General features: G+C 53.0%; 1 protein-coding gene across 1 annotated transcript in view; it reads left to right on the top strand.

The window, feature by feature from the left end:
- Positions 1-12,323, top strand: part of bmpr2b (bone morphogenetic protein receptor, type II b (serine/threonine kinase)) — a 168,971-nt gene that overhangs the window by 141,328 nt on the left and 15,320 nt on the right. Inside the window, exons 6-7 of the mRNA XM_007910600.2 lie at positions 173-403; positions 11,210-11,324. Of these exons, the coding sequence (XP_007908791.1) occupies positions 173-403; positions 11,210-11,324 (346 nt within the window). The remainder of the gene's footprint in view (positions 1-172; positions 404-11,209; positions 11,325-12,323) is intronic.

The following is a 12,323-nucleotide window of genomic DNA, read 5'->3' as shown; positions in this document are numbered from 1 at the left end:
GCACCAGATGAAATATTGAACCAAGACTCCTGCTTCGGAGCATGTGTTCAGGTGGACTTTGAAGTTCCCAAGGCAGTGTATAGCCAGTGCACATCGGATGGTCCCCAGCACAAATTGATCCCTACAGGAGAGGAGGATTTCTGTGTAAGGAGTGCTTCATTTCCTCTTGCAGGTGATTGGTCGGGGCCGGTATGGATCAGTCTACAAGGGGTCACTGGATGAACGACCGGTGGCGGTGAAAATCTTCAGTGCCTCAAACCGGCAGAACTACATGAACGAGAGAGATATATACAGACTTCCGCTGATGGAACACGAGAACATCGCTCGCTTTATCGTGGGAGAGGAAAGGATGTCGGCTGATGGCAGGACCGAGTACCTCCTAGTGATGGAGCACTATCCCAGTGTAAGTCTTGGCCTGGGGCCCAGCGGGTTAGCCTCAGCCAAATGCTACACCTACATCATGATGTGGTGATCAAGGCACTCTCTTCCTAGCTGTGCTCCTGCTCCAGATTGCAGTGACGTGACTCCTGATAGAAAGTGTGTGTGTGTGTAAGTGTTGGATGAGGAGATGATCGCATAGCCTGGTGAAAGTTACTGTCCAGGCTAAGACATCAAAAATAGCCACTGGGGTGAGGCAACAGATAATATATAACAATCCTTATCTCCCTTGCCTCCTTCAAGGCCCATCTCAAAACCCTCATTTTCGACTGCGCCTTCTGTCACTCCTATCCCCAGCCTCCCTGCAATTTTTTATTATGTCGTTGAGACGTCTCAAAGCTCTTCACAGAATATACTGTAAAATGGAGTGACTTGTGTATTTTGTGGCCGAAATGCGGCAGCCAATTCAAACAGCAATGTCCCACAAACAGTCGTGGAGTGAGTAACCCAATTTTTTTTTGAGGGGATTATTACCCCCACCATATTGACTAACAACCGGGTTCATACTTACAATGAAGTAAATAGAAGCATGTGGAGTGTGAGCCGAGTGGGCTAACCACTATACTACGGCACTCCAAATACCGCACAACAAGAAGCAGCTACTGAACAATCAGGATTATTACCTGAGCCAGGGGCAAATTGGTACAGGCAAAAGAAAATTAAAGAGCTGAATACCTGGCTAAAAGAATGGTGCGGAGGGCAGGGGTTTTTCAGTTTATAGGCCACTGGCACCAGTATTGGGGGAGACGGGAGCTATTCCAAAGGAATGGACTCCACCTAAACAGGGCCGGGACAAATGTAGAGTCAGTATGGGTAGAGGTACGTAACAACAAGGGGCAGAAAACTCTAGTGGGAGTAGTTTATAGACCCATGAACAGCAATCACAGTATCTCTCAAGGTATAAATCAGGAAATTAGCGGAGCATGTAGTAAAGGAAAAACATTAATTGTGGGTGATTTTAATTTGCACATAGATTGGGACAACCAAATTGGGAAAAGTATGATAGAGGAAGAGTTTATAGAATGTATTAGGGATAATTATCTAGATCAGTATGCTGAGGAGCTGACCAGGGAACAGGCCATATTAGACCTTGTTTTGTGCAATGAAGCAGGGCTGATCAGCAAACTGGAAATGAAGGCTCCTCTAGGGCAAAGTGATCATAATACAATGGAATTTAGCATTAAGTTAGAGAGAGAAATAGTTAAGTCCGAAGCAAAGGTCTTAAATTTAAGTAGAGCTAATTTTGCTGGTATGAGAGAGGATTTAGCCAAAATAAACTGGGAAATTAGACTTAAGGATTTGACAGTAGACCAGCAATGGCAGACGTTTAAGGAGATAGTGCAAAATTCCCAGCGAGCACGTATTCCTTTGAGGAATAAGAATGCCACGTGAAAGGTGGCCTCACTGTAGCTAACTAGAGCAGTTAGGGAAAGTATAAAGTTAAAGGAAGAAGCCTATAAAACAGCTAAGATGAGTAGTAAACCCGAGGATTGGGAGAACTTTAGGGATCAACAAAGGAGAACCAAAAAAGTGATTAGGAGGGAGAAAATGGAATATGAGGGCAAACTAGCGAAGAACATAAAGACAGACTGCAAGAGTTTTTATAAATATATAAAGAGGAAGAGGCTGTCGAAGGTAAATGTGGGTCCGTTACAGGCAGAGACGGGGGGAATTACAGTAGGGGACAAAGACACGGCAGAGTCATTAAACAAGTACTTTGCTACTCCAAGTACTTTGGAGTCCTGTAGCTCAGTGGTTAGAGCACTCGCTTTGCAAGTGAGAGACCTGAGTTCAATTCCAGACAGAGGGTGAAACCTTGGGCAAGTTTCCTTACTCCACACAGAGCCTAATAATAATCCCTCCAAAAAACCAAAAACAATAATTAAATTGGTCATTTTCAATCTACGACTGTTTGTGGGACATTGCTATGCGCAATTGGCTGCCGCGTTCGCCCACAAATATACAGTCAATTCACTTTACAGTGTGTTCTGTGAAGCGCTTTGGGACGTCCTCCTGACGTGAAAAGCGCTATATCAAATGCAAGGATTATTATTATTACTGTCTTCATCTTAGCAGACACTGAACAGAGGGGAACCAAGAAGACAATGTTAGCGAGCAACTTGGAAGAATTAATATTAGTAAAGAAATGGTTTTAGGTAAATTATCAGGTCTTAAAACTGATAAATCCCCTGGACCTGATGGCCTACATCCTAGGGTTTTAAAAGAGGTGGCTACTGAGATAGTGGATGGCTTGTCTTTGATCTTCCAAAATTCTCTGGATTTTAGAACGGTTCCCGTTGATTGAAAGATTGCAAACGTGACACCACTATTTAAGAAGGGTGGGAGAGAAAAGATGGGGAACTATAGACCAGTTAGTCTGACTTCAGTGGTAGGGAAAATTCTTGTGTCCTTAATTAAGGATGTCGTTATGGGATTCCTGGAAGACCATAACAAGATTAGGCAGAGTCAACATGGCTTTACAAAAGGGAAGTCATGCTTAACTAATCTTTTAGAGTTTTTTGAAGATATATCTAGCAGGTTAGATAGGGGGGGAACCAGTAGATGTAGTATATTTAGATTTTAAAAAGGCATTTGACAAAGTGCCACACAAAAGGCTATTTCACAAGGTTAAGGCCCACGGGAACATATTAGCATGGATTGAAGACTGGCTAACGGGTAGAAAACGGAGAGTAGGGATGAACGGGTCATTCTCGAATTGGCAGGATGTGACGAGTGGAGTGCCACAAGGATCAGTGCTTGGGCCTCAGCTATTTACAATTTACATCAATGATCTAGACGAGGACATTGAATGTAACGTATCTAAATTCGCGGATGACACTAAACTAGGTGGGAGAGTAAGCTCTGAGGATGATGCAAAAAGATTGCAACGGGATATAGAAAGGCTAGGGGAGTGGGCGAGTAGGTGGCAGACGGAATTTAATGTGAGAAAGTTATTCACCCAGGTAGCAAAAATAGAAAAACAGATTATTTTCTAGATGGGGAGAGATTAGATAGTGTTAGTGTGCAGAGGGATTTGGGTGTACACCAGTCTCAAAAAGTTAGTTTGCAGGTGCAGGAAGCAACTAAGAAGGCGAACGGCGTGTTAGCGTTCATTGCAAAAGGTTTAGAGTACAAGAGTAGAGAAGTCTTGCTGCAACTGTATAGGGCCTTGGTGAGACCGCACCTAGAGTATTGTGTGCAGTTTTGGTCTCCTTATTTAAAAAAGGACATACTTGCCCTAGAGGGGTGCAGCGTAGATTCACTCGGTTAGTTCCTGGGATGAGGGGACTGACCTATGAGGATAGGCTGAATAAACTAGGGCTGTATTCTCTAGAGTACAGAAGAATTAGGGAAGATCTTATTGAAACATATAAGATTCTTAAAGGGCTGATAAAGTAGACACTGAGGGTCTGTTTCCCCTGGTAGGAGAATCTATAACCAGGGGTCACAGTCTTAAAATTAAGGGTCAGCCTTTTAGAACAGAGTTGAGGAAACGTTCCTTCACTCAGAGGATAGTGAATTTATGGAAGTCACTACCCCAGAAGGCTGTAGATGCTCAGTCCTTGAACATCTTCAAGGCTGAGACTGATAGATTTTTAAAAGATTAGGGGATATGGGGATAGGGCAGGTAATTAGAGTTAGGTCAGAAGATCAGCCATGATCTTATCGAATGGCGGGGCAGGCTCGAGGGGCTGAATGGCCTACTCCTGCTCCTAATTCTTATGTTCTTAACAAGAGGGGAGTCCTAGCACATCAACGCAGACCTGGCACATCAGCCCAGTCCAAAAAGGCAAATTTATCACCATTGCCAACAAGCACCAGGGAAACGTGTGAAAACCTAAGGAAATGAGAGTAAGGAGAGACTTAAAGTATGAAAGTTGTACACAGTAGGTTACCAGGGCAGGTGGGTTCAGCGGGCAGGAGAGTGTGGGAATGAGATGGAGGGTGGCATAGGTTAATACAGTGGCAGAGGTTGAGATAGCAGATGGGAAGAGTTGAAATGGATTGAGGGGAAGGAAGAGTCATGCATGCTTTAATCGCAGAGTGTTGAGGTGAGGTTTGGCAAGAGCCAAGGTTTGGAGGCATCAGAGTGTGCAAATGAGATGTTAATCCGAGATCCAGTCTGCCTGATCAGGTGGACATAAAGGATCCTATGGCACTATTGAAAAAGAGGAGGGAGTTTTTCCTGGTGTCCTGGCCAACAATCCCCTCAAACAAAAATTGTTCACTTATTCCATGGCTGTTTGTGGGACACTGCTGCTGCGATTCGCTCACAAAATACACAGTCAATCCACTTTACAGTGTATTTTGTGAAGCTCTTTGAGACATCTCAACGTCGTAATAACAACAACAAGATTACATTTGTATAGCGCGTTTCACGTCAGGACATCCCAAAGCGCTGGATAGTGTGATAATGTCAAATGCAAGCATTATTATTGTTATTATCCAGTCAGGAAAACCCGATCCATAAGGACTCCATTTGTTTGGAACTGGCTGGAGTCAGGCCATAGAATGAGGGGGGCTGGGGTGAGGGGTTGGGGGGCTGAGGGGTGGGGTGGGTGTTTGGGGGGCTGAGGTGTGGGGTGGCGGTTGGGGGCTGAGGGGTGGGGTTGGGGGGCTGGGGTGAGGGGTTGGAGTGCTGGGGGTGGGGTGGGGGCTGAGGGGTGGGGTGGGGGCTGGAGGGGTGAGGGGTTGGAGGGCTGAGGGGTGAGGAGTTGGAGGGCTGAGGGGTGAGGGGTTGGAGGGCTGAGGGGTGAGGGGTTGGAGGGCTGAGGGGTGAGGGGTTGGAGGGCTGAGGGGTTGGAGGGCTGAGGGGTGAGGGGTTGGAGGGCTGAGGGGTGAGGGGTTGGAGGGCTGAGGGGTGGGGGGTTGGAGTGCTGAGGGGTGGGGGGCTGGGTGAGGGTTGGGGGGACGGGGTGAGGGGTTGGGGGCCTGGGGTGAGGTGTTGGGGGGCTGAGGGGTGGGGGTTGGGGGCTGAGGGTGGGGGGCTGAGGGTTGGGGGGCTGAGGGTTGGGGGGCTGAGGGTTGGGGGGCTGAGGGGTGGGGGCTGAGGGTGGGGGTTGGGGGCTGAGGGGTGGGGGTTGGGGGCTGAGGGTGAGGGGTTGGGGGGCTGGGGTGAGGTGTGAGGGGTTGGGGGGCTGGGGTGGGGGTTGGGGGCTGAGGGGTGAGGGGTTGGGGGGCTGAGGGTGAGGGGTTGGGGGGCTGGGGTGAGGGGTTGGGGGGCTGAGGGGTGGGGGTTGATGGGCTGACGGGTGAGGGGTTGGGGGGGCTGAGGGGTGAGGGTTGGAGGGCTGAGGGGTGAGGGGTTGGAGGGGTGAGGGGTTGGGTGGCTAAGTTGGGGGGCTGGGCTGAGGGGTTGGGGGGCTGAGGGGTTGGGGGCTGAGAGGTTGGGGGGCTGAGGGGTTGGGGGGCTGAGGGGTTGGGGGGCTGAGGGGTTGGGGGGCTGAGGGTTGGGGGGCTGAGGGTTGGGGGGCTGAGGGGTGGGGGGCTGAGGGTTGGGGGCTGAGGGGTGGGGGTTAGGGGGCTGAGGGTGAGGGGTTGGGGGCTGGGGTGAGGTGTGAGGGGTTGGGGTGCTGGGGTGGGGGTTGGGGGGCTGAGGGTTGGGGGGCTGAGGGTTGGGGGGCTGAGGGTGGGGGGCTGAGGGGTGGGGGCTGAGGGGTGGGGGTTAGGGGGCTGATGGGTGAGGGGTTGGGGGGCTGGGGTGAGGTGTGAGGGGTTGGGGGGGCTGGGGTGGGGGTTGGGGGGCTGAGGGGTGAGGGTTGGGGGGCTGGGGTGAGGGGTTGGGGGGCTGAGGGGTGGGGGTTGATGGGCTGACGGGTGAGGGGTTGGGGGGGCTGAGGGATGAGGGGTTGGAGGGCTGAGGGGTGAGGGGTTGGAGGGGTGAGGGGTTGGGTGGCTAAGTTGGGGGCTGGGCTGAGGGGTTGGGGGGCTGAGGGGTTGGGGGGCTGAGGGGTTGGGGGGCTGAGGGTTGGGGGCTGAGGGGTTGGGGGCTGAGGGGTTGGGGGGCTGAGGGGTTGGGCGTCTGAGGGGTTGGAGGGCTGCGGTGAGGGGTTGGGGGGTTGAGGGGTGGGGTGGGGCTGAGGGGTGGGAATTGGGGGCTGAAGGGTGGGGTGCAGGTTGGGGGGCTGAGGAGGGTTGGGGGGCTGAGGGGTTGGGGGGCTGAGGGTTTGGAGGGCTGAGGGCTGAAGGGTGAGGGGTTGGAGGGGTGAGGGGTTGGGGGTGAGGGTTGGGGGGTGGGGTGGGGTTTGGGGGACTGAGGGGTGGGGTGAGGGCTGAGGGTGGCGTGAGGGTTGGGGGCTGAGGGGTGGGGTGAGGGGTTGGGGGGCTGTGGGGTGGGGTTGGAGGGGTGGGGTGAGGGCTGAGGGGTTGGAGGGGTGAGGGTGGGGCGAGGGGTTGGGGGGCTGAGGGCTGAGGGGTGGGGTGAGGGCTGAGGGATTGGAGGAATGAGGGGTTGGGGGGCTGAGGGTGGGGTGAGGGGTTGGGGGCTGAGGGGTGTGGTGAGGGGTTGGGGGGCTGAGGGGTGGGTTGGGGGGCTGAGGGTGGGGTGAGGGGTTGGAGGGGTTGGGGGGCTGAGGGGTGGGGTGGGGGTTGGGGGGCTGAGGGTGTGGTGAGGGGTTGGGGGGTTGGGGGGCTGAGGGTGGGTTGGGGGGCTGAGGGGTTGGAGGGTTGGGGGGCTGAGGGTGGGGTTGGAGGGGTGGGGTGAGGCTGAGGGGTTGGAGGGTGAGGGTGGGGTGAGGGGTTGGGGGCTGAGGGCTGAGGAGTGGGGTGAGGGCTGAGGGGTTGGAGGAATGAGGGGTTGGGGGGCTGAGGGGGGGTCGGGGGCTGAGGGGGGTGGGGTTGGGGGGGCTGAGGGGTTGGAGGAATGAGGGGTTGGGGGCTGAGGGGGTCGGGGGTTGGGGGCTGAGGGGTTGGGGGGGGGTTGGGGGGCTGAGGGTTGGGGGGGTTGGGGGGCTGAGGGGTGGGGGGGTTGGGGGGCTGAGGGGTTGGGGGCTGAGGGTGAGGGGTTGGGGGCTGAGGGGAGGGGTTGGAGGGCTGAGGGGAGGGGTTGGAGGGCTGAGGGGGAGGGGTTGGAGGGCTGAGGGGAGGGGTTGGAGGGCTGAGGGGAGGGGAGGGCTGAGGGGGGGTTGGAGGGCTGAGGGGAGGGGTTGGGAGGGGCTGAGGGGGGGGTTGGAGGGCTGAGGGGGGGGGTTGGAGGGCTGAGGGGGGGGTTGGAGGGCTGAGGGGGTGGAGGGTGAGGGGGAGGGCTGGAGGGGGGGGTTGGAGGGCTGAGGGGAGGGGTTGGAGGGCTGAGGGGAGGGGTTGGAGGGCTGAGGGGAGGGGTTGGAGGGCTGAGGGGAGGGGTTGGAGGGCTGAGGGGAGGGGTTGGAGGGCTGAGGGGAGGGGTTGGAGGGCTGAGGGGGAGGGGTTGGAGGGCTGAGGGGAGGGGTTGGAGGGCTGAGGGGAGGGGTTGGAGGGCTGAGGGGAGGGGTTGGAGGGCTGAGGGGAGGGGTTGGAGGGCTGAGGGGGAGGGGGTTGGAGGGCTGAGGGGAGGGTTGGAGGGCTGAGGGGAGGGGTGGAGGCGGGGGAGGGGTTGGAGGGCTGAGGGGAGGGGTTGGAGGGCTGAGGGAGGGTTGGAGGGCTGAGGGGAGGGTTGGAGGGCTGAGGGGAGGGGTTGGAGGGCTGAGGGGAGGGGGTTGGAGGGCTGAGGGGAGGGGGTTGGAGGGCTGAGGGGAGGGGGTTGGAGGGCTGAGGGGAGGGGTTGGAGGGCTGAGGGAGGGGGAGGAGGGAGGGTTGGAGGGCTGAGGGGAGGGGTTGGAGGGCTGAGGGGAGGGGTTGGAGGGCTGAGGGGAGGGGTGGATTGAAATCTGGAGTGAATTTGTTAACTCACGGAAAGTCGGCTGCAGTACCGCTCTGTGCCTGTTGGTGGAGCAGCTGAGACGTTTGCGGGGAATTTCTGTGTAGCAGCGCCTCCTGCAGGGCCCGTGTCAGCACTGCATAGTGATTATACAGTTTCCAAGATTTGGAATTTAAGAGTATCCATTTATTTTTTATTTTATTTAAAAGATGGAATAGAATTGTGTTGTGACAAAAATATATGGAGAAAAAAAAACAGGACAGCAGGTTGGATTTGTGAGTTTAGATTTTATTCAGCCAAGCTGGACGGTGACAATATTTCAATTTTAAATTAGGACTTTGAGCTCACAGACTAGACCGACACTGCAGTGCTGAGGGTGTGCTGCATTGACAAAGGTGCTGTCTTTCATGTGAGACATTATACCAAGGTTACACAATATGGTACCATTCAAAAGGAGAAGGGAGTTTCTTCTGTTGTCCTGGCCAACAACTCTCCAGATAAAATCACTCATTCACTTCATTGCTGTGTGCAAATTGGCTGCTGCATTTGTCTACAAATACTACAATTTGCAGAAAAACAATGTGAAACCCTTTGAGACATTTCTACATAAGGTGGTATATCAGATGTAAGGATTATTTATTATTATTATTAATGTCCTGTTGAATAAGATTCTTTATTCACCAGATTGGTTTTATAGCCAAGCTTTTCCTCCACCATATCCCACATGAAACCGATCACCTGCTTCGTTGACCCCATCCCTACCTCTCCTTACTTCCCAGCTCCACCTCCTTGCCCCCCGCCCCCCCCCCCCCCCTCACAGACATCATAAACCTTTCCCTGTCCACTGGCACCATTCCCACCCCACCAAAAACGGCCATCATCACTCCTATCCTCAAAATGCCCTCCCTGTGCCCATCTCTGCTCTCAAACTACTGACCCATCTCCAACCTCCCTTTCCTTTCCAAGGTCCTGGAACGAGCCGTTGCTTCCCAGCTTCGTTCCTTCCGCTCCCGCCACTCACTCCCTTTACGAACCTCTCCAATCAGATTTCCGTGTCGCCCACAGCACAGAAACAGCTTTGGTCAAAGTGACAAATGACATCTTGTCCATCTACAACCAGGGCTCTCTCTGTCTCCACGTCCTCGCTGACCTCTCTGCTGTCTTTGATATCTTTGATCACTCTAGCTTTCTTCACCGCCTCTCCTCTCACCTCAACCTTCATGGTTCTGTCCATCGATGGTTCGGGTTCCTATCTCTTACACCGTCTCCACTTCATCTCCATAAACTGTCTCACACCACAGGCCGCCGAGACCCTTCATAATATCCAGGCTCAACTACGCAAACTCCCTGCTTGTCAGCTTCCCCAACTCCTCCTTCCATAGGCTGCAGATCATCCAGAACTGTGCAGCCCGCGTCCTCTCCCGCACCAGGCTCCGCTACCCTATCACCCCCATCCTCACCCGACTCCACTGGCTTCTCATTACAGAGGATACAGTTCAAGATCCTGGTGCTCACCTTCAAATCCCTTCATGGCCTTGCTCCCCCCTATCTCTGCGACCATCTAACCCCCTACCAAACTGCTCGCTCATTCAGCTCAGAGTGCTCCGGCCTGCTTCACGTCCCCCGCTTCGCCTGCCCCACCATTGGCGGGTGTGTCTTTTCTCACTTTACCCCTACTCTCTGGAACTCCATTCCGCAGTCCCTCCACTTCGCCCCTCCCTTGCCTCCTTCAAGACCCGTCTCAAGACCCTACTCACCGACTGTGCCTTCGGTCATCCTCCGTGCCCCTCATCCTCCCCAATCCCGACCCCCAGCTTGGGTCCGAAACACTGCTTGTCCAGTACATTGGTACGTCCTCCCAGAGGATCGAATTCAAGATCCTCATCCTCACCTACAAGGCCATTCACGGCCTTACTCCCTCCTACCTCTTTGACCTGCTATCCCCATAGCTACCTGCCCGTACCCTCCGTTCCTCTGGCTCTGGTCTGCTCCGCATCCCCCGCCCCAACCGCCCTACCATCGGTGGCCGGGCCTTCAGTCTCTCAGCCCCGAGGCTCTGGAACTCTATCCCCCAGTGCCTTCGCCGCCTCCTCCCTTTCCTCCTTCAAGGCCGGTCTCAAGACCGTTCTCTTTGACCGAGCCTTCAGCTCTCCTCTCGACTCTCTACCCCCTCCTCGCTCCCTCCCTTCCCTCCCCTCACCCTGACCATTTCCCCCCTGCTTGGGTTCTGACCCAATTGTCCAGCGCCTTGGGACGTCCTCCCGACGTGAAAGGCGCTTTGTCAGTGGAATCTTGTTGTTGTTGTTGTAAGGTATCATCCAGAACTCTGCAGCCCATTTTATTGTTGTTGTTTCCCCCTGTGCATCTGTGAGTGTTGGATAAGTCAGTCAGGTTGGTCTCAGAGAGGAGAGAATATTGAAGAGACGAACGTACGCAGAAAAAGTGACGCACATTGACAACTAACAACCGCAACTTGAATTCATATATCACTTAACTTTACAGTATATCCTGTGATGTGCTTTGAGAGTCATGCTGACATGATAAGCCGTTGTATCAAATGTAAGAATTATTATTATAACAAAGGGTGTAGATGGCGCAAAGCATTAGGATAAAGTAATAGCACAGCTCGTCTCCTGGCAATGCTGGGTCGTCTTTGATGCTGTTTGAGAGTGAGATTTCAGTGCTGTGGCTGCCTGGGCCACCAATATTTTGTGGTTCGTAGGGTTCTTTTTGACCGTGCCTTCAGGTATCTTCCCTCCTCCACCCCCTTTACCTTCCATTCCTCTCTGATGCCAACCCGCAGCTCAGGTGCAAATCCCTTAATGTTCTCTTGAAGTGAAAGACGCCATGTAAATGCAATTTGTTGTTCTGTAACTGAAACGCATTGGGGTTATTGGTGTTGACGTGCAGGTGTTTGTGTTCTTTCCCTCTACGCAGGGTTCCCTGTGCAAGTACCTGAGCCTACACACCAATGACTGGGTGAGCTCCTGTAGACTGGCACATGCTGTCACCAAAGGCCTTGCCCACCTGCACACAGAATTACTCCGAAATGGTGAGCATCATAGTGTGGTCTGACTCACAATGCACTGCCTTTTCGACTGCCTTTTATTCCTAAGCTCAGTTGAGGAAATGTTGCTGTGTAACTGTGACCTCTGATTCAGGTCCCCTTTCCCCCTCCTCCAGCTCAGCTTCAGGCTCCACCACTCCAAGATGCTGCCCTGTGTGAATGGCGCTATATAAATGCAAAGTGTTGTTGTTGTTTTAAGCAAATATCTTGCACTCACAGAGTTTAAAAGCTGGGCTCTGAATCCAAGCCTGTGTTAATTGTACAATGCGAGGATCGACTTCATTGCGTCTTGTATTCCACACCCAGCCAGCTCACATGGGGAACAACACATCAATGAATCTGATCACAATTCTATCGACTGTCTCCCGCCAATATTTCATTGTAAGCTCTTCACTGTGGTCACTATCTAGAGCCCTGCTGTTTAAAACAACAACAACAACTTGTATAGCTCAATGGTAGCACTCTCTCCTCTGAGTCAGAATGTTATGGTTTCCATTATAAGTACCTATCCAATTCCCTTTTGAAAGCTATTATTGAATCTGTTTCCACCACCATTTCAGTCAGTACATTTCAGACAGTAACAACTCTCTGTGTAAAAAAAAATTCTCCTCTCCCCTCTGGTTCTTTTGCCAATTATCTTAAATCTGTGTCCTCTGATTACCAACCCACCCCCCAAAGGAAACAGTTTCTCCCTATCTACTCTTATCAATACCCCTCATAATTTTGAACACCTCTATTAAATCTCCCCTCAACCTTCTCTGCTCTAAGGAGAATAATCCCAACCTCTCATCCCTGGTATCATTCTTGTAAATCTCTTTTGCACTTTCTGCAAGGCCCTGACTTCCTTCCTAAACTTTGGTGCCCAGAATTGGACACAATACTCCAGCTGAGGCCGAACCAGCAATTTGTAAAGGGGCAACATAACTTCCTTGCTCTTATACTCTATGCCTCTGTTTATAAAGCCAAAGATCCCTTATGCTTTTT

This window comes from Callorhinchus milii, unplaced genomic scaffold, assembly GCF_018977255.1.
Source record: "Callorhinchus milii isolate IMCB2004 unplaced genomic scaffold, IMCB_Cmil_1.0 Scaffold6, whole genome shotgun sequence".
Taxonomy (NCBI): domain Eukaryota; kingdom Metazoa; phylum Chordata; class Chondrichthyes; order Chimaeriformes; family Callorhinchidae; genus Callorhinchus; species Callorhinchus milii.
This window is presented reverse-complemented; position numbering and strand designations above follow the sequence as displayed.